A 25,957-nucleotide genomic window follows, 5' to 3' on the forward strand; every position below is an offset into this window, starting at 1 on the left:
CACTGAATCTAGTTTTGCCTACAGGTCTTTATGAAAATACCAGCAACATTTTTATTTGAATGTCAAAGTTTGTCAACCATTAAACTGATTGATTTTTCATTATGCAATTCAATAGAAGAAGCAATCTCCAGTCTGTATGCAACATTACTCTGAGAAAAATACGCATCTTTGAAAAATCCTTCCTGCTTATTCTTTAGAAAAAAAGTCTCTTCACAAAGGAACTACGTTTTAAGGCTGGCTTCATAGATTTTATTAATATACTAGCAACAGATACAATGCTGTAATTCAATTCAGTGAAACAGAATGAATTCATCTGCGCTAATCCAAAAATTCCAATAATTCTTTAAAAACCTTTCCAACTGGCTTTGTAAGAAAAATATCTATTGATTTTAATAAGCATAGGTTTAAGACCTACAGTGTAAAGCTACCGTAGCATCCAAAACACCAACCAGACTCAATACGATAGAGTAAGCTCCTTCAGAGCAGCGCAGTATGAGCTTTCCTGGAGAAAGCCCCTCTCAGCCCAGCATTATGGAGATGTCAGTCAAGTTCAGAGAACAATTTTCTTAGCTTGTTTTGTTCTTAGTCTTCTTTCCAAAAATCACCAAGGATGACAGCCACAGGAGTGCCTAAAAGAAACTCAAAACTTACCTCAAATTCTTTTAAAAATAAAAAAATTCAAAAATTTACATCCAGAGTTGCATTTAGTTTGCCCTGTGCAGGATGAACTGGTAACAGTGGTTCATGACTTCAGCTCCTGCGGAGCTGAAAACACTACCGGTTGAACGCTGAGGTGCCGTAACAGCACCTTCCACTTGACAGAGACTGTCCTTGGCCAGAGAAGCCATTATTTATCAACTGCAAAGCTTCGAGAGATTCAGAGGGGCCACCCAAAACCCCCAAGGCCTTTGTTTGTGCCATCCTGCGTTGCACTGCACCACAAATTTAGTTTATTTTTTATTATTTTGTCAGGAAGGAAGTGACAAGGTCAAGTGTAATCACCTAGGAAGAAGGGGGATTATTTCTCCCTCTGGAGTAACCAGGTATGTACTGGATAGAAGAGGCTTCATGAATGCAAGGCAGATGGAAGAGGAGCCAAGAGGAGCAGAGACACACAGACCCTCTTCCTCAGCGCTGCCAGCAGACATACTCATTCCCGCTCAAATGTATTTTCTTTACCTTCTATTACTTCCCACTTACTATTCAAGTATTGTTCATTGGCCCAGCACCATTAAACCTCCTTCATTATGCTTGACTCCTAGAGTGTAGAGCACACACTGAAAAGACCTGTTTAATTAAACAGGGACATGTTACAAAGCATAGAAAGAGCCCTACGAATATACATAATTCAAGCTGTAAGACAATGAATTTAAATAAGAACATGTACAATATGATCACTGTATATATATTGTTTTTATAAGTACAGTACAAAAGGATATCAGGTGAAATACTATCCAAAATAAGGCCATAACACAATTTTAGGAGTTCCTTGAAGTGTACTTCATTCACATTTTTGTGCTTATTGATTTTTGTTACAGGTATCCCACTGCTTTTATTTAAAAACCTTTCTAGAAAAGATCATTTATGCAAATAAGATATTACAAACGCTCAGAAAAAGGTTGTGTAGGAAAAAATCCATAGAATTCATTGTTCCTACTAAAGAGTTGACATGGATTACAAAATTCAGCAGTTATTTTGCACTTTATAACCACAAATAAAGCACACATCCATATTTGTGGTAATAAACCGAAAGGTGAAGTGCTGCCTAATTACCTGATTTATAAGCACTACCAGAATAAAATTTGGGAAAGATTCTGATTATTTAAATTTAGTGTCATCATTCCAAACAGTCTTCAGGAGGACAGTATTTCAACCTTCAGATCTCAAGTTTTCTCAGATTCCTGCTTAATTTGATCTTTTTTTTTTCCTTTCTCAAAAGAAAGGATGAGGTAGGCTCTATTAAAAAAATAATAATAATCAATAATTTAAAAACCCCCCACGTTTAGTGCATGTAGCACTATTTTTCAGATTCACTGAACCATGGACAATGAAACTGAAAGCTAACGTCAGGTTAGAGTAACTTTACCATTATTTTTAATTTAATAGCACAGTCAAAAGCACTTTACTACAAAAAAAATAAAGACTTTCATTATGCCTATAAATAGGTAACCTACTGAATTATCAGATAGAATGTTAATGACATTAGCATTAAGTCCTAATTAAACAATGAAGCAATATGCATTACAATCTGCCAGCAAAATATGCATAATCAGAAAAAGATTTTTAAAATAAGTATAATTTTACGTTATTTTTATTAAGCAGTAAACAAAGAGTTTGTGCTGATTGGTGAAACCTTATTGTGAAACACAGAAAATGTCAGAGACGGAAAAAGGGACTTGGCTAATAAAACATCTGCTAACCCAATCACGTTGTTATAGTTATACTTGATTTTTTTTCCTCAGAAAATCATTTGCACCTCTACTGAAGTATTACTGCTATTTTTACAGTTATCATTAACACTGTTCATTTTCCTTCTCAAAAACATGTATTACTTTTATATTTTATTGACCTCTCAAAAGGCTTCAGAAAATATCAGTCACCATTTTACATCTTTTTACTATGACATTAAAGGGAAATGATTCAACCAAGCTCCTTGAGGAAACCAGTGCCAGAGCCAAAAAATATATCCATTTCTCTTGAATACCAAGGTGAGCCATTATCCACTGCTTGTTGTTACTCTTCATCGGAGTACTGCTTTATCTCCCCTTCATTACATTTGTGCACACACATGCATTTTCAGACATCACTTCAGAGGACAGTGGAATAGGCCACCTGAAGAGATTTGATGCAAACCAAATTTTTTCAATGTGTACTCTATGCAGTGTGCATTTTAATTATAACTTAGCAGAGATGAGTATGTTCTTAAAATGGAATTAAGAGGGCTGTTAGCTTTTACCATGTTCACATTTTCATTTTAGATTCAGACTAGGAGTCTGGTAAGTAATCTGAGGTCTCCTGGCTTAAGACTTCTATGGAAAGAAAATGCAAGCATCATGTACAAGTGTCACCAAAATACATTATTTTATAATGGCTTCCTTAATAGTAGTGGTTTTGTTGTTTTGCATAAAAGCATTGTATTTTTTTGTCGTAAAAATGTATGATGTAATAATGATTAAGTTTTATGTTTTATTTCAGCATCCAAATATGTAGCAGGAAATTACGACTTAGCTAGTAAGTTGCTGTAAGAATCATATAGTGGATTCTCTCTAAATAATCTATAGTCTAAGAATTATTCACTGAAGGTCCTTAGCTAGGGCTTACACAAATTTTTGCACAGGAAAAAAGGCTGAATTCACTGGATAATTTATTCACAACAAAGGACTCAACCATGACTTGCAGTGACTTTCACGCTACTGAGAAGTTCCCAGAGCAGTGAAATGTTTTGTTACATTGCTCTGACAGCTGGTCTCTCATCATGATTAAATGGCTTTCCCTTGGGTGAGCTCCAGAAATATGCTCGGGTTTGAAACAGAATAGATTCAGAATTCCGCATTAGCCATTACAAAGTTTCTTATGTACTCAGAGTCTAAAACATAGCACAGGAGTGTTTGGAATTGTGATTTTTTAAAAATTTTTTTTGAGAGAAGACTCTTGAAAGCTATCCTTTTCTGGACTCAAGTTTCCAAAGTAATGTCAGCCAGTAACTAAAAAACTTGTTCCTCAGTCTGGACATTCAACTCCGGTACAGAATACTAGCTTACCAACAAACACCACACTGTTTTTATGGCTTGTGAACTAGGCCTTGAGGTACCAGTGAACTGCAATCTAGTACAACGTTATCCAGATGTTTTATCATTGTGCTAATATGACTTACTAACCTGACAGCTTCAGGATCAAGACAACCATCACTTCCAACAGAGAAGCATTTCTTAGTCCAGCTCCATGCTTCAAGCAAAAGAAAAGGAATGAGATAAAACTACCAGTACTCAACTAGACAATAACCTTCCTGAAGCTGGAGCAGCAAAAAAGCAGCTATAAAAGCTGAAGCCACACCTGTTGGCATCCTGGGGTTATTGCTGTCATGCAGTAACACCTCAGAAGAGAAGCCTCCTTTGTTTAAGAGGACAGATGGAGCATCCATAGCCCCTGGCATGCCCCACTTAAGTAAGTCTTAACCATACAGAATGGACGAATAGCACTAATGCCTTCTGAGAGACCCAAATGTATTATGAATTATGAGGTGGCACTTCAGAAGGAAGTATGAGATCCTAAAAGTGTGATGTTCAGCACATCTTCCTTGCACCATGCCTCTTACGGTAATCAAATTAGAAAGTATTTGAGTTCTACCTGATGCTTAAATCTGAGTAAAAAAAATTCTGATAGGTAATAGGAAAAACTAAAATTAGGTGAAGTATACTACTGACTTCAGTATACTGGCCAGTTATAAAACTTGCAACACTCTCAAAGAAGCTTCTCCCCAAGATTAAGACGACACCTACATAAAACTGCCCCTTGAGCAGCATTACATGCGCTGCGAGTCAACCACTGTCTACGCAACCATTGTTTACTCAAATACATCTGGGGCTTGATATACACTCAGGTTGATACCGTCCATCTTTTTTGTCAATGTATGCAAGTAGCGTAAAATATATTGTCTGTTGGAATTGTGACAGGAAGAGTATTTTCTATTAAAGTCTCCTCTGATCAGAACTCCCATGCAGCCGATGACTGCATCTTCCTGATACTTCACTGTCAACTTTCTAAATCTCAAATGTCATTGAGATTTACAACATTCCTGCCTGGCTCCCCATCCAGATTTTGAAGAACCAGTCACTCTTATAAACAGGAACTGGCAGCCTGTAAATAAACATAATGGTGGAATTTCTAATAAACTCTACTTCCACCAACAGTGATTTTTTTGCTATATATGAGGCTGACGACATAAATTCCAACATGGCTGACCATTTCCTACTACTTACCTCTACAGCTGAAAGTATCCTTCTATGCTTTTTATCACATTAGAAGAGTTACTCTTGAAATCATACACATCTAAGTAAAGATTTCCATCAGATTAATGAAGCAATCTTACTATTAAGGTGCGTTGCAATAAATAAACATTTTGTATCAGTGTCTCAAACTTCCAGTGTCACAACTACTTCTACATCTTACCAAAGATACTGTGCAATACTACTTACCCAAAGAATGCAAGCAACTGCCTGCCACCACAACTCTCCCACATATTTTTGAAAGTTTTGGTAATAGCAGGTAATTCTAACTTTTGGACTTTCTACAGTGGCTGATTTCTGCAAAAGTTTAAATGATAAACTTTTATCAATTAAAAATTTTGTCGTAAGATATATATATACACACACACACAAAGCTAATTAATGCTATTTGAAAAAATCTGTTAAGACTTGCATATACACACAGAGAGAAATCAATTAAGTTTCATGATGTGATCTCAATAACTGGCTCCCTTAATTGGAAAATTAGTAACTGCATTAATTGCAGTCACAGAATCTTAAGGAAAAATAACAAAGGGCATCAATAGCAGACAACACACCAATATCTGCAGAGCATATTGATAATTAATGAGTGAAGAGAACATTCATGATAGCAGAAAAGCTAGAATAGACCTCTGGAGCAGTTTTGGGTAGTTCTGACACCAGAATTTTTACTTTTTAGGGGGATGACTTGGAACTGTTCTTTTCCTTAAGCGAGCGTTTTTTGTTTTTCAAGGGAGCCACTTTATGTTACCACTGAATGAAATCCAATTTCCATAGCAGACAAATTGATAGAAACTATAATAAAGAAAGAACTAGTAGATATGAACAAGCATAATATTGGGAAAGAGTTAACAAGGCTCTCATGGAGAAAAGCTGTGTCACACAAATCTACAAGTTTTTGAGGCGTCTAATTTGATGGATACAGAATATCCAGGTTATAGTGATGCTAGCCTTCCCTGAAACTTCTGACAAGATCCCTCAAAGACACTTAAAACCACCAAACCTGACCAGCACAGGTAAAAGGAAGCTACTATTGACTGACAGCTAGCAAAAAAAGAGGAATCATCTCAAACTGTGCTGCTGAATAATTTCATAAATTATGTTAAGGGGTGATAAAATTTGCTACTGATATAAAATTTTCAGGTAAGTAAAAACCTAAAATGTACTGCAGAGGATTATATACAAGACCTACAGTAGTTGACAGAGCAGCAAAATACACAATACAGAATGGATAAATATACCCACAGATAAATCAATAATACTCTTATTTGTATTGCAAAGTCCTCAGTGCATGTGCTGGGTATTACTCCATTTATATGTTATTCCATTCTTGGTTAATTGTTGTTGCCTCATTTGACAATACACAAATATATTTTTTCCCCTGGAGTCCATAAACTGTTAGAAATTGTGTAGAAATCTCACAGAGCGTAAGGGGAAATAAAAGTGCAAGACTCAGTTGATCTCAGAGCATGAATGTTATGACAAACAGCCCCCATTTTATCCCTATTTCCACGTGTGTCTGCCTCTCTTCTTTCCACTATCCCAGGAAAGTGGGAAGTTCAAGTTTCCTCCTCCCAGCATGGAAAAGTGTTGAGGAAATGGATTTTATCCTTTCAACAATTGAGATTACGGATTGCAAGTGACCTAGTCTCTTATTGTGTGAAAACAGTATTTTAATACTTCTGACTTGTCATTAATCAATACATTACTGGCAAATTGTTCTTGACATTAAGCTGTTGCAACTCACATTGCTGATGCAAAAAGATTTGGAGAGGAGAGACCAGGGGCCTAAAGGACATTGAGGCAAATGCAGACATGCAACCTCCTGGATACTGAAAGTGAAATTAATACTAGCTACATAAAGAGAAACGTGTAGAGGAAATCTGATGAGATTTGTGAATGTATGGAAAATATAAAAGATAAAAACCCTGAGAATTCCCCCAGTCCTCTTCAGAGCATTTCAGTGAGACGGCACAAAGCACGTGCTCCATCACATTTCCACACAGGAACTGACAGTGCCTGGACGTTTCTGAAAGCAGCAAGTCTAACACGAAGATTTTTTTTTTCCAGGGGTCAATTTTCCCATTGATGCAAGGAGGATTTACACATGCAAGTCCCATTAACATTAATAGGAGTTACCTACATAAATCCCCCTGCAATGATAGGAGAAAAGACCCCATAGTCTGCAAGGATCCAAGTTCTAATGATTACCTGTCAAATGGCCCTAAGCATCATCATCACCAGAAAAAGCAGACGTAGCAGTTTCATGGCTGAAAATACTTCCAAAGGAACAGTAACTAATTGCAGTCATACAGATAAGGCAATACAACAGCAGAAGGGAAAATGGCATAAAATTGACTGTTTGAATATTAAGGGTTAATCCAATTAACTAAGTTAAAAAGAAAGTACTCATTAAAAAAGGAATTCAAACATATCAAAGCACTCCTTAGGAAAAAAAGGTGTGAATATTGTATGAGCTCCAAGGTGCTTGAAGGATAATACAGCTACTTGTTTAAAAATTCAATTAACCTTATCTTTCTTTAACTTGATTTATTAATAATCCTACAGATAAATTGCCAGTTTTTAAAAAAGTCATGTTATCTTTTGAATACATCCTGTATGACAAGCCTTAAAAACTACTTCAAATAAGCCTAACCCTCACTTTCTATGCTTAAATCATTTAAAGCAAGAACAAAATGCAGCTCAGTATTTCTGTAAAATACAAAGATCAACAGTTTTATCTACTGCTATTGCAAGTGACCTATTGGGTACTCAAGTACCATAGGAAAAACATTTTATGTTTCCATTCACCATACGAACGAGACCTGAAAACAGTTTTTAAGCAATCAATGTAGTGTAAAGTCATAGCCTACAACTTGTAGATTATTCCATCTTACCTAAAATCAAATGTGCACTATTTCCAAACTTTGCTTCACATGGACAGGAAGCACTAAGATGCTACTTTATATAAACTTGCCAACTTATATAAACATACTGTCACAGATGTAAACTTCAATCTTATTACAGACGTTGACCTGATGAAAGTAGACAACAGAATTATCAGGAAAACTCGGCTAACAAATGAACTGCTTTTCTTGTGTAATTGAAAGAAAACACAGAAAAATGCACTTGCAAGCAAACCTTTAATTGTCATCAAACGACTTCCTTGTAAACATAGAAGATGAAAAATTCAACTGTGATCCCTGTTATTGAAAGACAAACAGGGACTAGGTCCTCCTTCTTTTACAGATCTGTAGATGTTAAATACAATTACCATACACTCATGCTTTCCAATACACATAAAAATTACAGCTAAATGAAGATGCAGTCTGCTTATTACTATATATAAATAACTGCTCAATCACAAGCATCCAAAGATAACTGTTGTTTAATATTGGAAACATTTCAACCACGTATTTTTCTGAGGACTTTGGGATTATACACACAATGGTACCTATCCAATAAACAGAACGTAAACACTAACAAACTGGTTTTTGAAATGCAAATTGGACAACGCATTATAATGCAAGACAAAGTGAAGTTAACTGTATCATTTACGCTGTAAAAAAATAAATAAATTAACCTTTATGGCATGAAGCCGTTTTAAAGGCAGGCACGTGCACCGCAAAACTGTACAAAAGCCTGGATGCGTCAAGTTCAAGCAGTGCTGAATATTCATCATTCAACGGCATTTTTTATTTACGTACAGTATTTAAGCACTGCTAGAACTATCTCTTAAGTTCATGTAGAAGTTTAAACCCCGACTCATCAAAATTCACTGATCTCTATTTAAATATACTACTGATCTATTGGGTGTACATTTTAAGGTAAATCTTTAAGGGAACGCTAAATATTTTTCATCACCTGGATATCTAATTTCAAGCATTGTTCAGAAGAAGTGCAAGTTTATCATGGTCATTTACAACAGCTTTCTCATTTTGTAATTTTTCATACAAACTAGGCTTATAAATACTTCAATAAATTTTATGATATAAATGCTTTATGATTTATCATTACAAAATGCATAATTTACAGCTATCACACTAATTTTAATCCTATGAACTGGGATCAATACAAACCTTTGGAATTATCAGTTGAACCTTTTCCCCACCACAAACCCCCTCAATTAATGATCATCTAAACTCCTCAGACACCACACTTCAAAAAATTAACTACTCTCTTATTAAAGGCCCAAACACTGCGACAAATCCAGGGAAGCTAACAACATACACGCTTCATCTATGATTTTTGTCTGGAAGTCTAGCATTACTTGTGCTATTTTCCTAACTACAGTAAATTAGGTCACTAGTGTAAATGTGTGATTGTGCAACTACTAGATCTTTTTAAACAATTTTGATGTAAAATAGTTTAATGTGAGGAACATCTATTGGATTATATTTGCTTCTAAATTACGGCATCAATTTCAAAACCAGACAAGAAATTTTTCATGATACAAATTAAACATGACAAATATTACATATTCTAAAGCCACCCCAGAACTGTCAATATTTATTGCCTTTAAGTTCCATTCATAAGACCACTTTGAAGGACAGATTGTGAAGCTCACCTTCAACTGTTTCATTAGCATAGACCCAATGATTTTTACTAGAACTGTGACACATGTATCAGAAGATCATCTTCTGACTGGTGAGCAAACTTGTACATTCTTTCTTTTGATTAGTTGCTACTTGTTGCCTGTTTAAAAGAAGCAGGATTCCTTCCAAGATGCAAAACAAAACCAAATTCTCTCAACAAATCATGAATCCTATTTTAGCTTTTTAAATTCAAATGCTTTGGTCTATGGTTTTTGTTCAGCTACAAACACCCCTGGATCTGGTGAGCCTATGACTATTCAGAAATATCTCAGCTATCAATGAAACTATTTGATGAGGAAAGAGTATTCAAGCTAAGGAAAGTAAGGCAATTGCAAATAATACAGCTATGGTTTTTTGAAACCTCTTTTTCTTACCCTTCCTCCCTTACATTTTAGTTTGGATCAACCTCCTCTTCTACTAAGAGAACAGAGCTAATTCATTCTTCATTATCTTCCTTCTTAACAGCAGAACTATCCCCGCTACTGCTTTCTTCACTTGAGGGTTCAGGTTTTGTCTCTGGTGAATTATCAAATCCAGACTCTTCCGGTGCAATCTCATCTTCATCGTAAATAATATCTTCTGGATTTGGTGGTGGTGGGCAAAATTCCTCTGCAGGAAACATTTCTTGGAAAATAGTCTCAGCCTATTCAGAAAAAAAGCATAAAATATTTACCTTGAAATGCAGCAATATTTTACAGATATTTAAAATTAACTTCTGTTCTTTCAAATCAATAGTGATTTAATACTTTGACAGTATTGTAAACACATGGGAAATCCATTCCTTCTTGCAGTCCTCAAAAAAGTAATCTATCCCTTTACATTGTTCTACTAGGAAAATCACAGCACAGGGCTTTTTAAAAAATGCTGGTTGTTCTACATTGTATTGAGAACAACGAAGATGATTTTTTGCAAGCAAATGATCTTTTCCACTATAAAAATATCCCTAGGTGCAGTCAAATGCAAAGCATGGGAAATATCTTGCCTCTTTCCAGAAAGAACCCATTTCACATAACGAGCAAACCCAGGAAACTGTTAATATGTATGAGCTACATGATATCTATACGGATTTCCTTCTTGAATTTAAAAACCACCAAAAAATTTCATTTCTGTTTTTCTGAACAGTTGATGTGTAGCTCAACTGAGAACTATTCTCATCCAATGGAATATTATCACTGAAAATACATGCATATTTGTAAATGATATTTTTAAAATTTATTCAAAAAACATGTCCATCGTTTCAATGACTATATGCATACACCTCTGTGCCTTTCTGAAAAGAACTGTATATGCAACTTTTATGTAGACAAAAAGAGAGTTACTCTTAAGATAATGCTCAAGGATTTAATTTACAATGCCACTTACTCTTTATGCCATCAAGGTTTAGAAATTACGTATGCACAAAAAAGTCAAGTTTTTTGACCACTGCAATGAAAGACATTAAAGAGAAATGCGTTCTTGACAACATCAGAGTAGCTGTTATTAGAACATAAAGAATACAACTACCAAATCTGAGAGAAAAAGACCCCAAAGAATATGGTCTTAGAATTCTTGAGAACCAGACATTTTATTAAAAATAAGGAGGCCAAAAATCCTTTAAAAACACAAAAATGCAAGGAACTTTGTTAACTTGCATTAAATAGTTTTACATATTCTTGTGCAAATAACCCATCTATAAGCTTATCTTACAAAAAAACTAAAACCCCGAAACCGCTAGAAATGCTCAGGAATTTATTTACTGAATCAACACAGACTTCACATTTCCGTAATGGTTTCCTTTTCTGAGTCCTTAAGTTTAAGGCAAATGGAGACAACTGATGCAGATCACAGTTATGTTTTGGGTTTCTACAAAGACAAAGGAATACTGCCTCTTGATTTCGTCTGTTTAGGAAACCATGCCCTAAAGACAACCTGTGATGAGAGCTCCCACATAAGCAAGAACGCATTTAATCTTTATATTCATACTGCTACCAGACAGTGCACTGAAAAAGCTGACAGTAGGGTCAGTTAATGCCAACTGCAAAGGCTGATTACATGATGTGGATTCCTGGACAAGAGGGAATTGTTTTCAGATTAATACATCATTGAGCATGTACCAAACAGCTTTCTGTGATAAACGTCACTGCCCACCAGCAATGGATTTGTATCATCAGCACGTGGATGTAGGACTCCATTATTAACTGCTTAAATGACTCTGCCTACTCTCAGTTCAATTTAATTTTTCATTCTGCTTCCTAAATTTCACTCTTCCATACCCATTTAAAACTGTTTAAAACTATTTATATTAGTGTATGAAAAAAAAATATATGAAAACTTTCTCTTCTCTACTTCAAAAACATGGTTTTGTAATTTAAAAACCTTACCCACTAAGTCGGGAGGGCACGGGGGTACAGATATCCTACAAAAAGTTTACAAAACTAAGTTTTTGAACATAGGAGAAAGACTTTTTATTTCAAGTCCGCGCTTCTCCTTCAAACTCCAAAAATATACTTATTATTACATTAATAGAATATTGAAGAAAAGTGTCATATTTTGCACTAAATGTAAGACAAACTACAGCAGATAAACATTTCCTATGCAGTTCTCAACAATTAGGCAGCAAATATCCACTCCAAAAATGGTCAAATAATTATGAGGTTGAACATGGAAAGAAAATTTCAGTATGTTATGTAGGACATCATGACATTGATTATAATTGAACAATTTAATGGTATAGAGTGCTTTCAGGTCTACCAATTTTTTAAGTTAACCTTATCCAGCTGAAGTCATGCAGAATAACCAATAATAATTTAACAGCTCCTTCATTATAACACTTTGATACTTATTGTAACCAATTCAGTTAGTAAATAGTTCTTTTAATATTTAGTAGTTAAGCGTACCAGCTTTCAAGTCTGTACATTTGAATTAAGCATTAAGACATTAGCAGGTACAACAATTGCATAGATACTCTAATTTAATAACTGTTATCCTGTTTGAAGTTGAATAAAACTGGTTTGTTACTGTTTTACTGCATCCCAACTACCCACCTTGATGGCATGTGGACAAGCTGTATGGGCTTTCATAGCAACTTTCACAGAGAACGCTACCAAACTAACAGTAGTTTGAAATACAACATACTTGAATAACTCTGAAATCGCTCCAGATATAGAAAAAAAAAATGTGAACAGGTTAAAGGACAAACATTGGCATGACAATTTTAGTGCTTCCTCTTATGAACATGAAGATTCCTAAGAAATCTTCTACTTCATGGAACATACTACTTTAGAACATGGTAATTCATGTCAGGTTGTAGCAGGGAAAAAATAGAAAACTGAAAGCCAGATGCTTTAGTTGATCCATACATACAGAATTTGAAGAAGTCATAAATGGCACTTTACATTTTACTTAGCCTATCCTCAGGGCAAGTAAATGCAGACATCAAAATTAATTCAATATTATACTAGATATTTAACACCAAATTAAAACAAAAATGAAGTCATTTGTACACTGAACTGTGGACGGATAATCGTCTGTAAAAGTTGTGGTGTCTTGCCTTCTAAATAATGTATCATCAATACAATCAAACAGCATGACATATAGAAGTTAGTAATACTAATGGTAATGAAAACATAAATCATGGGAAATATCATCAAAACAGTAAACACAGAATTGATGAGAGAAATTAGATTCAATTTTCCACGCTATCTCCAAGACTAATATACACAGTGGTTTTTGTTTGTTTTTTAAAGTGTTCTGATCTATGAGTTTGTAAATATTCCATGTTTGGACATTCCCATCACACTGCTAGGAAGATGAAAGTGGTTTGGGGGTAAAAGGCACATCAACTTACATGTATTTCCCTCCTCCACTTGTCTAGAAGGTACCTGCACGCTAGATGGGAAGGGTTTATTCTAACTACAAGTCCTGCTTTATCTTCAGCCTGTTCTTCACTTTGTTTTCACATACGCTCCTCGCTTATTTTCCCTTACGAGTTTTAATTATAAACATGTTTACACTAAAATATTTCTCACTAACTAGTGACCATTTGTTTCAAAACCTAAAATAGACTCAAAAAAAATGTAGCCTCTATATACTCTTTCTGAAAGGTAGTAGTTTAGGCTCTTGGCTGTTTCTCCACTGAGGTCTGCTTGTTTAACATCGATCTCACTGATGGTCAATAGATTTAACACAAAGGCTAATACAGCACATAGAATATTTAAACACAGCTTCATCTATAATACCGTTACTCATTGGTAAGAAAAAGAGCTCTTAAGGTAAGACAAAGCTGAATGCTAGGAAAGATGGCTATCGGAATTAGAAATAGGCTGGGTTTTAAGTGTACTTAAAGAGCCTTTAACTTGCATTGTTTTAAATAACAGTTTAAAAAATCTCATTTAGGAAAGAACTAACAATTTAAAACTGCTACCATAATAATTGTCTTGCATTACTTTTTGTCTTTACAATTTTTTATCCTCTTGGGAAGCAAATTATTGCCTTGTAAAGCAAAATGAAGGGTACTATTAGCCCTTAATTATACTGTTCTGACCCTACAGATCAGGCTATGTCAGCCTTTCCATTTTAAAATCTTATTTTAAGAGGTTTATGACTTAGTCATAAAAAATCCTGCAACTGGTTAGAAGATGGCATGCACTTTATCTGAACACAGCCATTAAAAAAAAAAAGTTTTAAAAATGACTAGTGCCAGTTAATCCTACAAAGATGTAAAAGCGTTCTCACATGAGCTCTGAAAGCACCCTGACACCACAGCAACTACTGCGGTAGATTTGCCTAAGAATTTACGCCTGCCTTACAAGGTGGATCTCCGAATGGAAGAGCAAACAAGAAGCATTGCCGTAGTTGTCTTTCATTGAACAAAGTCATAATCTACATATTCACATGATTTTGTTGTCTTCTGCTCAATAATAGTTGAGAAGGCACAGTGAAAGGTATGACAGGAAGCTCTTTGTGAATTTCTATGTACCTACTTTTGAAGATCTGGTTTCCCTGCATATTCTTCCTATTGCCAACACATAGAGGGTGGCTATTTCACCTCTCATTTAGGGAGCTTTCACTACTCACCTCCAATTTCAAAGCACTACTAGTTTGTCTTAAATTGAGCACTGGTATGTTATGCCTACTACTACGCAAGTTGCAAGTGGTTCTCAGTTAACGATTCTAGTTAGCAGGAACTAGGTATGTAGACACCCAAATACTGAGAACTAAAAATCAGAACTGACTGTGGTTTGGTGCCAGATACTATCTCAAGGTCATGAGAAGAATGACATTCCCCTCAATTCCTTCAGAGAAATAATCACACCATAATTTTTTAATACAGTGCTACTAAGGCAAAGAGAAGGCAAACTGAGACAGATAGCTTCAGGTATCAGATTAGTAATTATGCTGGGTTTTTTCCCCAATAGCTTTTAGGTTTGTGACTATGTCCTGCAGGTATTATACTACTGTGATGATCCTTCCAACTTCAACTGTAGACAGGCTTTTCTGACCTTTGATTTGTACTGCTTCTCTACTACTCCACCTCCTCTTTAACCCTTACAGGTGAAAGACTATATATTTTGCGAGTTATCGTTTAAATTTCTGAAGTATTTGACAGGTTTTCCTTTCCACAGTATTAGAGCAAGTAACCGTTCTACCAAGATCACCATCTTCAGGTACTGAAGGCCTTTTAGACTCCCTTTAAATATTACTATATCAACTGACCTTTTCTCGAGTTTCTTCCATTCTCAATCCCACTGACATTCACTTTACTCATTAAGCAATATTTTTACGTATCTAGCTGTGAAGCTTTCAGTCTGCATTAGTACCAATTACCTAGCATAAAGCAGAATAACCCAGAACAAAAGTAGACTGCATTGGACTTCCTTAGGTCTTTAATTTTAAAGTTCTGCAACCAAAAAAACTGATCTGCCCAACCTGTTTGACAGCACAGTCATTTCCTAAAGCAGAGTCTGGTCCAGAACAGACATAAACGTTTGAGGGTAAGCCATCATATGAATTTTTGTCGACTCCTGAAGAATCTCTCATGTTGAAGTAGACTGCCCAGAGGACTCTAGGTTTTTCCAGTTCTTCATTTTCAGTCTCTGAAAAGACAAAAAAAAAAGTGTTTCCATTAATCAATGTTCACGTGTAATAAAGGAAATATGTAATCCAGCAACTAAAAGTCAATTTATTAACATGGAATTACTGTAATAAAGCAAATTTTTTTTTCTTTAAAAAGCCAATTAATTTTACTTTCCATTCTTTTCTGAAGTACTCTTTCATTGTACTTTTTCTTTACAACCATAGGTATACAAACTCTACTTATTCTGTACACACTATGCCACATAAGAACCAATTATCACCTAAAAGCATACTACCAAGAAGCTTGGTCTAAATTCAACTCCTTTCCACTTCACGTTATCTAGTTTACTCTGGATAAACTCCATGAGCACATGATGATCTGAACAAGTCCTCCATGGCTGTGCCAACACAAAGCTATTGCATTCCACATGCAAAGATTTTTTTGACGTATACTTTTTTCCTCTTGTTTAATAGTTTATCTTTGTATGGGAACTCTTCTGATAACAGACCTTTGCATGCTTTAAGGTTGAGTGTCTTCAAGCCAATCTAAGGAGACTAACTAATGCTCATGGTTTAAATAAAAGAAACTTTAAAGAAAAATCCATAAGTAATACCCACCCCCTAAATTAACTACACATAAAGAATTAGCAAAACCCAGAAGTACTCTATTTGAGATGTGTGATATGCAGTATATAGAAACTCTAAACTGTGAAAATACTGCTAAATGAAAATAAATAATTAATTTCTATTTATCTGTGCTTACTGAGGACATGGTACTGTGCTACAGTACTCATTACAAATACAAAATGATCATAAACTACGTCTTGCTTGTTCATCACCTGTACCTTCTTGCAGTTACTTTGCACAGGCAGAAAAATCTCTAGGAAGATGAAGGTCACTTTTTAACAGTTCAGAATGCAACGGAGGAATACACAACATAGATTTTTAGCTTAATAGATACTATTTGTTTGGCATATTTGCTGTCCCCGTTTTAGTATTTTATCTCCTCTAAAATAAATGAAGCTTGTAAAAGACCTTGCAAGATTTACTTCTTTCCTAGGAAGAAACTTCTAGTTAAAAACGGCATTCAAAACAGTATTTTAAAGCAGTTGAATTAGAAAAAAAGGGATAAATCTATGCTATTCCTTCAGTATCTTTTTATAACTGTCAAATACTTTAAAAAAAAAAATAGGTGCTAACCATACTGAACAGTTTGAAATATAAATTAAATTCATCAGCCTGTGAAAGTCTGAGCCTTAATACAGGGCAAGATGCTCTTTAATATATTTAAAAGTTCACATTGCTCATAAAAGTTACTTCTTCCTCATTTAGGCAGGAAAATGAATGGAGTCCTCTTCTCCAGGTGACTTTGCCTCTTTGACCTGCCATGGCCCAGTGCTCACTTTATCTGGTGATTCATTTTCAATAACTCCAACAGTATTTGTTCTGACATTTTAATTAAAATACGACCACTACCTCATCCTGATGATAAAAAGGCCTATGTGTCAGTGAAAACTAGCTTTTCAGTGCCTCAGTGCACCTGAGGACCACTATGATCACAGAGTTTCTACAGAAGAATTTCAGTCAGGTTCTAAACAATATATCATTTAAAAACTGGATCACTTTAAACATTAAGATTAATGCTAACCCCCCCAAATGATTAGAAGACACTAAACGGCAAGCTAATCTTTCCTTCACCAGTGGAGCCTTTGAAACACATGGCACTGTCTTGAAAATTTAAGATATATGTTAAATATTAAAAATTGGAAATTAGAGGGCTTTAACTTAACAGATACTAACACGAACAGTGTTTGCAGCTCTCCAATCTAGTAAAGTTTTCTATTTACAAACCCTAGTTGTATTCCACATACTTGTTTTGTAAAGGCTCTTGTACTACAAACCTAGTAAAAAATTTACATCTTTGGCACATCAAAGATGCCTTTCCTGTAATCAAAAAAGAAAGAAAATACATATTATTTAATATTTTACTTCCTTTTAAAAGCACTTTGTTGTCTAACAAAACCAAGATACTTGCTTTTTCAATAGAAGGTAGAGAAAAAAAAGTAAAAATGGAGAAGACGATAGAAAAATAAACTTGTGAAAAGCTGGACTCAACCCTTCATAAAACGCTGTTCTTGGTTACAGAGTCCTGAGTGGAAAAAGAAAGACTGGCCACATAGAAGACTGCATTTATTATTTTTTTAACAGGAGAAAATTCTACCTGAATCCATGTTATGTTTCATTCATGACGCATAACAGCAACTACTGTAAGTAAACCAATTATAGATATTCTAAAATACATCTACATCTTACTAACATGCATACATACGAACATAAACACTTCACTGACAGCTAAGTATTGTCTTCTCATAGAAGAACTATGATTTACTGTATTTAAGTATAAGCACACTATATTTAAAAATGCTTTGCCAGCATTAGAACACAGCAACATCATCTATGTGCACACTACCTATTCTATTAGCACCTACCAAAAATATGATTAAATTCGAGATTTTGGGATTAAATTTCAAATACTTCTGTGGAACTAGCTCGAAGTAAGGAACAATTTCTTGCAAAGCAACAACTGCTTGTTTTGTCAATAGGTCCTTTCCTCTGGGAATGCAAAATGGTCCATCTCAAGGCCTGAGTTCATGAAAGTACCTGGCAAGGTTTCCTTGAATTTAGGGCCAAACAGTTCATTATTGGAAATCACTGGAAATCTATCTTCCTGATAACACTGCCGTGTGTAACAACTTTATGTTTAAAGCATAAAGCAGAATCCAGGGAATTTCAGCTAAAAACAGCAAACAAGGAAACACGTGAAGAAGACAACAAAATGATGAATGACAGTTTTAGAATAAGAAGGCAAAAGAAAATGAAGAAACTTCTAGAACTAACACATCTGGCAGCTGGAGGAGAAAAGCAGATCACTAACTTTTGGAGCTTTGGTAACTTGTGTTAGGGATACCCAAGTGACAGAAATCACTAAAAACAGGATAGTGTAAAAAAAAGAGATTCACAAATATTTCATTTCACTACTGCACCTTTGAAAGACATGCTGAGGAGCAAATATGTTTCCACGATAAAAGCGTGAAAAATTAAAAAGGTCCTAAACACATGGTCCTTCTCTACTGAAGTTAAACCACAGCTGAAGATGACTTGGGACATTAGATCATAAAACACAAAAACCCCCTGACATCTGTCTAATCAATCTCACTCTCAAAATAGATTCCCTTACTTTGAAATGCTGATATCTAAATAGCACCTCACCATATGTTGACTCTGATGACAGATTCAGATGTTCAGTAACAGATACTTTAGTTACAAGGGTAAATTACACTTTTGCAACATAATCTCTTAATACTTCACTTATTTATTTTTACCTTTTTCAGTATTTAGATTGAATAACTTCTGTACAACAGGCTCTAAATCTTCCCTAGCAGTTTTAGTTGATGGACAGGTTAAATGGACTAAATCTGTTAAGAGAGAACACAAACCAATTACAATCACCAATACACAGATATATAAATATAATTTAAAATTTTCAAAAGGCACAGCAGGCTTTTAGAAATCACAGCTCTTCATATAGATCACTGTGTTATGGAAATACAGTGGTATACACCACACAGAGAAATTTTCTTAACACATCTCATGATTATCTCTCTGGTCAGTGTAAACAGAATATAATTCTGTGAATAGCTGTCTATTGATACCAGAAAAAGCAGCAGCAATCTGCATGACACATCGTATTTGCCATTAATGACCTCTAAAAATGCCAAGAACATTCTTAGCATAGTGTTGACAGTCCAATAGTTCAACAACATACTAAACCCCCAAACACCACTACTTTCCTCAACACCCTCCTTTAAGAGCTAAATTGGGACTGAGGGGGAATTTGGACATTTGGCCACAGTCAGTTTAAGTCTGGCTGCACGGGAGTCACTAGGCAGCTAGCATTCTCCACTGAAGTAAAACATATGAGCAAGATTTTAATTTGTTTTATTGCACTAAACAGTAAATAGGAGATGAAGTGAATAGATGTATGTTTTAAATTACAGCTCAAGTTGGCTGGCAGTTAACTCCTCCTCTCCGGCCATACGGAGAATGAAGAACAGTGTGCACACTGTCAAGTTTTGACAAACCAGAGAGAATTTAAAGATAAGCACTGCTGAGCATCAGAGAACGGTTCTGTCATCTAAGTTATGACATATGCAATCCCTTGGTACAACATAATAAAGAAGCTCCACAACATTTTATTCATCGACCTTCTTATAGGAAGAGAGAAACAACAGTTTTGTATTTGGGTAAGGGTGAAGTTAGGTTAGGTGGGCCAGTAAGGATTTATGATCTAAGTACTTGATTTCAAGAGGCGCTCTGTACACATCAGAAACAAATCACAGAGTACAGCAAACCCACACTGGAAACAGATGACATGAAAAGATTCTGGACCACAAGAATGCATTTGTGTAACTATATAATTAATCAAAATTCACTTTACAGCATGGGCAAATCTATGTCACTAAATCCAATTTTGTATCTGTGAAAATTCACAATTTTGCTTGAATAATGCAGATTAGATATTCAGATTTCTTGCTCATGTACTTCACGGAACATACAATTCCTTTATTTATTGTTTTACAAACTAGTGAAGTTGCTGACTCCTTAGAAGGGATAATCACTTGATGCAGCTCTTGATCTCTTTTCTGTTCCATGGGTCTCTATTCAGATGCAGAACCAGCTACTCTGGTCCACTTGATTTTACATCCATTCATTCAGATATTTAAAAGCCACATCTTAAAGCTTTTTATAAAACCACCTTAACTGACTCATTTGCTACTGAATGGTTGTCTGGAAACTTATCAGCAGAGAAGTATCTGTCAGAGAATCACAAAGAAGTTTAACATATCTTTGTACAAGTTTAAACCGATTCATTTTTTCTTCATTATGGTACATTTTTCATCAATACAATAGCAATGTAAGGCTATGGCGTTATTTTAAATCCACATGACATTTTTCTCATTTCACTCCGAAGTCTGGCGATATTTGGGTCACTATTTACAAGTACATCATACATATCTTGAATCATTTCCTGGCTGCAGTTATGCCACTGACTCCAGGAGGAACAGAATTTTAACCCTTCATGCACGCTCCTCTTTCAGATTGCAAACACACAGATTATATTCAAACATTAATATTCATTTTTTATTTAACCAAAACCAAACCTTCTGTCTGAAAGGAATATGTACTAAAAAAAGTAAATATAAGCAGGCGGTGATAACGAAAGTCTCCCTGTAACCTTAACTAAATGTTCACAACCCCAAACATTGTAATAAAATCTATTCTTTCCTCAAAAAAAACCAGCTATAAATCACTAAAGTTCACATAATTTACTTTCTATAAAATCTTTTTTATTATCTTTAAGGTTATGGCTATGAGTCACGGTCATCAGTATATATTTTGATTATATTTGATTTACTCAGGTATAACTGCATTAGTTACAGTGGTTGCCAACATTTGTCTTCAAGTAATTCTTCTAGCAAGAAGAACGATGAGTTTAGTTCATGATTTCATCATTACAGTCTCAATTTTTAGGGCAAGTGAAGGAGTTTGGTTCCACTCAACTGGCAATACGGATTATGTGCCTGTCATTTATGCAGTGTGATCAAACAGTAGATGTATTTGTATATTTATCTTAAATAATTGTTTGAAGGAGAAATCAGGCAGGTTAAAACCCATTTACAGATAATGATGTATAAAGTTTTTTAAAAAATTATGAAATATGTCCCATAACTAGAACTCAGCTATACCCAGAATACAACTCTATTATTTCAATACACGAAGACAAATTTCACTAAGGAACGTAGTACCTTCTCTTCTGAAATGAAATGGATTTATGAAGAAAAGTGAGTAACAGAAACCTTCATTTTTCAGGACCACAGAAATTCTCATGAAACTAATAATTTATATCTATTTGAATATCAATCCTTCTTTAGTTCGCTTCCTGCCATATTTTGGTAACCCTCGAATAAAGTCAATCAGCTATTTAAAGGATAAAAATCAACAATATGCTTTATAGCACTAAGTTCTTAATTACAGACTTACCATTTTTAAAAATTAAGTAGGAAATAAAACTTTGAATTACTTAATTTAGTTCACTCTTCTTTCATATGCAAAGAACTGAGTTCAAGCCTAGGTAGCAGTAAAATAAATTGCTTATTATTACAGTTACTTATTTTTTGTTAAAAAACATTAGGTCAGGTAACCTCTAATTCCATTTATCTTCCATAGTGTCCCTGGTGATCAATTTAAAAGAATTCAGACACAGAACTTGGAAAGAAAAGTAAGTACCCAGTAAGAATGGTTTTTTGGTCATCTATTTCAAGTTCACATAAAATACCAACAGAGTCATGAAGCTCTGTACATAGACAACTGTTAATGGAAATACTGGGATGTCTCTTGCAGAAAAGTGATCTCTCTGATATTTTTAGAATTAAAGAATCTAATGCAGTAGGCAACAATAACAAATTCCTTAAAAGAATTTTTATAACTTTACCTCAAATACACCATGATGCACTCCTTCCCTCCAGATCTCATAATGGGACATAATCTCACCTCCACTAAAACTTTCAGAAGATAAAAAGCCCTGAAATGTAGTGTACTTCAGGTACTTCAATTTAATAGTTCACCTCAGGTAGTAGTCCATTTTCAAAAAAACAAACTAACAACGAGCTACCAGCGTGATTCACGTGCTTTAGAATATTTTTTAATCTACTGAAGGAAAAGTTTATTACTAAGTGAAAATAAGTCTGTTAACCTACTTATTAATTGTTCAGTATATGCTGATTAAGAAAAAAGCAGAAACTGCAGCAGACATGACAACATATGCTTCAAAATATTCTGCTAGAACTAATACTGAAATATATTTGATGCTTGTACCAAGAACCTATCCTTATGAAAACAAAAATTTGTAGCAGTTTTCACAAGACCACAAAGTCCTACAGCATACAGATTCTCTTAAATTTCAAAGACAGTCTGAAAACAAAACAAAACAAAAAACCATACATCTGTTAATTAAGATACCATCTTTTTGCTTAGAGGTTGTTTTTTTTTTTCCCCAGAAATTATTTGAGAAAACACTTTGGCCCTTTAATTATAGCAGTAAGAGAAACTCTTGGCAGAAAATTTTACAAAGAAAACACTTCTAAGATAAAAAAAAAAAAATCTTATTATTTTCACTTGAAGACTGCACAACCGTAGCTAGTTACAGTGGAGGAGAAACAGTCTGCTAGAGGTCTCCACTAACTTTATCTGCCATTCCACTAAATCTTCAGTTGCCTTAACAATCTTGAAGAATAAACAAAATGGGGAATTCTAATATTTTTTTATCTAAAAAAACCCCAGCAGTCATAACAAAAAGCTGTTTGTTGGTGCTATTTTATAATTACTGTACAGTAGACAGAATGTTGTCCCAGTACTAATAAGATCATGACTATCAAGCTCACTAGCCACATAAGTGTTAAAAGGAACATTTGACATTTGATCTGTTTGGAAATAAAGAACAACATACTTTATTATCAGGAAAATCACAGTAAGACTTTACATAAATAATTATCACATGTAAATTTAGAAAAAATTGAATGCAATAAGAATCTCGTAGTATGATTCCTAATCCAGGTGAAAGAACACAACTGCTACAGGATGAAGACAAGAGGCTATTTCTCTTATCTGCTGATAACAGTCACCTAGCATGCACTGTTTTCTCAGGTAATAGCCTTGTCATTGTGCCACAGAGGAACAATATGCATGTATTTTAAATTTTCTTTCAGAGCTGATAGAGTCAAAGGGAAAAATATAGTTAAGATTACATATACCCTGTACTTACAAGTGTCCTTCATGCATGTCATGGTTGAGGAACACAACTCAATGACGCAAACTGCTGGTCTTCCCCGATCCACTGGAGGCACTGTCAAAATGGAAACCTACAAAGCAGAAAGAACATCTGTTAAAGCAGAGTAACATGGAGTATGAGGCAACCAACACAATTCTGAGTAATGGTGAAAAATACTGCAGCCAGTTATACAATTTTGCTTTCTGGTTTATTAGTAACCACTTGTGCAATCAATCTCGCAGAATTTGAGCATTCAAGAATTTCTACCCAAGTCAGCAAGGCCACCTTTGTCAAGAACGTCTGTGGCAGCGGAACAGAAAGAAAACCTCCTATCACAGCCCTTTCCAAAAGGATGGCAGTTTGGAGACTCTGTTGGCAAGAGACTGCAAAATCATTTTTGAACACTGGGCAGAGCACTGTTAGGTGAGAATGACTGCAGTACTGTTATGCAGGACTGCTAGGAGCAAGGCTTAGGAAGAACAGATTTCTCTGTCATGTATTTCTTATTTTGTACATCCTATTTAACCTGTAAGAATACAGGAAGCATACAGAAGAAACACTTAACGCAGATTAATATCCTTTAAAATTAAGATCTGCAAAGACTGATGAAGCAGAAACATTTAAAGAAGGATCTGAAAGTATACAATAAGAACTTCAAACAGTAAAATGAATGTTAAAAAAAACCCCAAAAGCACTTTGAACAAAGTTTAAACGAGATAAATAATTAACAGATAACAGAATACTAAGCCTAACAGTTTACTAAAAAGCAAGCAAAATAACTACCTTAAAAACAGCAGCTAATTAATACAGTGCAAACTAAAATAAATAAAATTGCTAATAGTTTTATAGAGATTAACGAATGAAACAATTATCAGCAGAGAGCTGACTAAAAAGCTGGATTCAAGCAAAAATAAAAGCATGAATTAATTGTTACCAACAACTAAATATTAATACATACAATTCATAACGTGGTAAGTGATACAAAATTGATACATACCTGCTGCTCTGAATCTGTGTTTAGTACAGACTGATCTGTAATGAGCACTGCTCTTGAGATCTGTCTACAATTAAAGAAAACAATTATGGCATTTCACAAAAATGTAAAAAATAGCAATTTGGATTCACAGCTTTAGCAATACCAATCTAAACATAATACTGTGGGAAGGTTATATAACCATATAATCTTTATTAATATGACTGTCGTTGAAGTAGGAACACATCTGGAACATTACTGTAGTATTTTCAATGACCAAAACAGATGATGAATAAATGGACCAGTGCCATTAGATAAAATGGCTTGAATATCCTAATTTTAAACAAATTCTTTTGTTTATTTGATCAAGACTAGTAGCAGCATGTTACAGGACTTCTAAGTTCCAAACATCGTCGGACACTTTTGGTTAAGGGGAAATATACAAGGGTGGCGTTCACGAATTGAAGTTACGATTCCTCCATTGCCTATGCTTATTTCTGCACTGCACCTACTGCAACAGTTTTGCTAATACCTTATCTGCGATATTTTGAAGACAAAGGCAGTATACGTCCAGTGCTTTTGGGGAGAACAACAACGATCAGAGAAAAAAAAATTACTTTTAATACTTTTCTAAACCCGAAGTGAGAACAGCAATAGGCACCTCCACTTTCCAAACACTTTTTAATGAGTATGAAATCCTTAACAGACTTAGACCTATTAGATTTATTTTTTTTTAATAAGGCAAAGGGGAATATGATTTAGAGGACAATTTAAGAAAACCTAAAGATAGAAAGTATACAGTATGTCCTCAAGTATATAGAAAAAGAGAAAAAACTATGCACAGAACTAAGCTGTACTGCAAAGATAAAGCAGGAAACAATAATCTCTTAAGTTTAACTTATAGAGTACTTTATGCACGATTATTTAAAGAAATTTACTATGTTTCCTATTTTACTACATACCTGTAACACACATTTGTACATACGTTCTCTGAAAGGTAACTATCTTCCACAATAAAATAGTTAGCACTTATTCGTTGTCCAAAATGATCCACAACAGCTTTGCATCTGTTAAAAAAACAAAAACCAAAAACAAACAAAAAAAACCCCACCCCAAAATAAGAAATTTAGATATAAGGTTAAAAAAGCATGCATGAGTTTTTTGAAATTGAATTACACACATTTATCTTTCAAATAAGTTAGCTACTCATTTCTTTAACATGTGAACCCCTAAATAAGTCAACTGAAATTTTTACATGCAATGCCATTATAGATAATGAAATCAGAAAACGAACAAATTGGTCACTTTATGAGGAAAACGAAATATAAGCTAATAACACTGGCATTTGATTGTATGTGAAAATGGCGTAAGTTTCTTACCTCATGATACATGAAAAATAATACTGTCAATTATTTTGTAGGTGCTACTCTATCGCAGTGTT

At 34.6% G+C, this 25,957-nt stretch overlaps 1 protein-coding gene across 1 annotated transcript in view; it reads right to left on the reverse strand.

Moving 5' to 3' along the window:
• Positions 1-8,130: 8,130 nt before the first annotated feature.
• Positions 8,131-25,957, reverse strand: part of CHM (CHM Rab escort protein) — a 69,562-nt gene continuing 51,735 nt past the window's right edge. Inside the window, exons 10-15 of the mRNA XM_075763074.1 lie at positions 25,479-25,583; positions 24,541-24,604; positions 23,538-23,634; positions 19,039-19,131; positions 15,509-15,675; positions 8,131-10,244 (exon numbers count right to left, since the gene is read on the reverse strand). Coding sequence (XP_075619189.1) covers positions 10,038-10,244; positions 15,509-15,675; positions 19,039-19,131; positions 23,538-23,634; positions 24,541-24,604; positions 25,479-25,583 — 733 coding nt within the window. The 3' untranslated portion in view covers positions 8,131-10,037. The remainder of the gene's footprint in view (positions 10,245-15,508; positions 15,676-19,038; positions 19,132-23,537; positions 23,635-24,540; positions 24,605-25,478; positions 25,584-25,957) is intronic.

The sequence above is a fragment of the Balearica regulorum genome, chromosome 11, assembly GCF_011004875.1.
Source record: "Balearica regulorum gibbericeps isolate bBalReg1 chromosome 11, bBalReg1.pri, whole genome shotgun sequence".
Taxonomy (NCBI): domain Eukaryota; kingdom Metazoa; phylum Chordata; class Aves; order Gruiformes; family Gruidae; genus Balearica; species Balearica regulorum.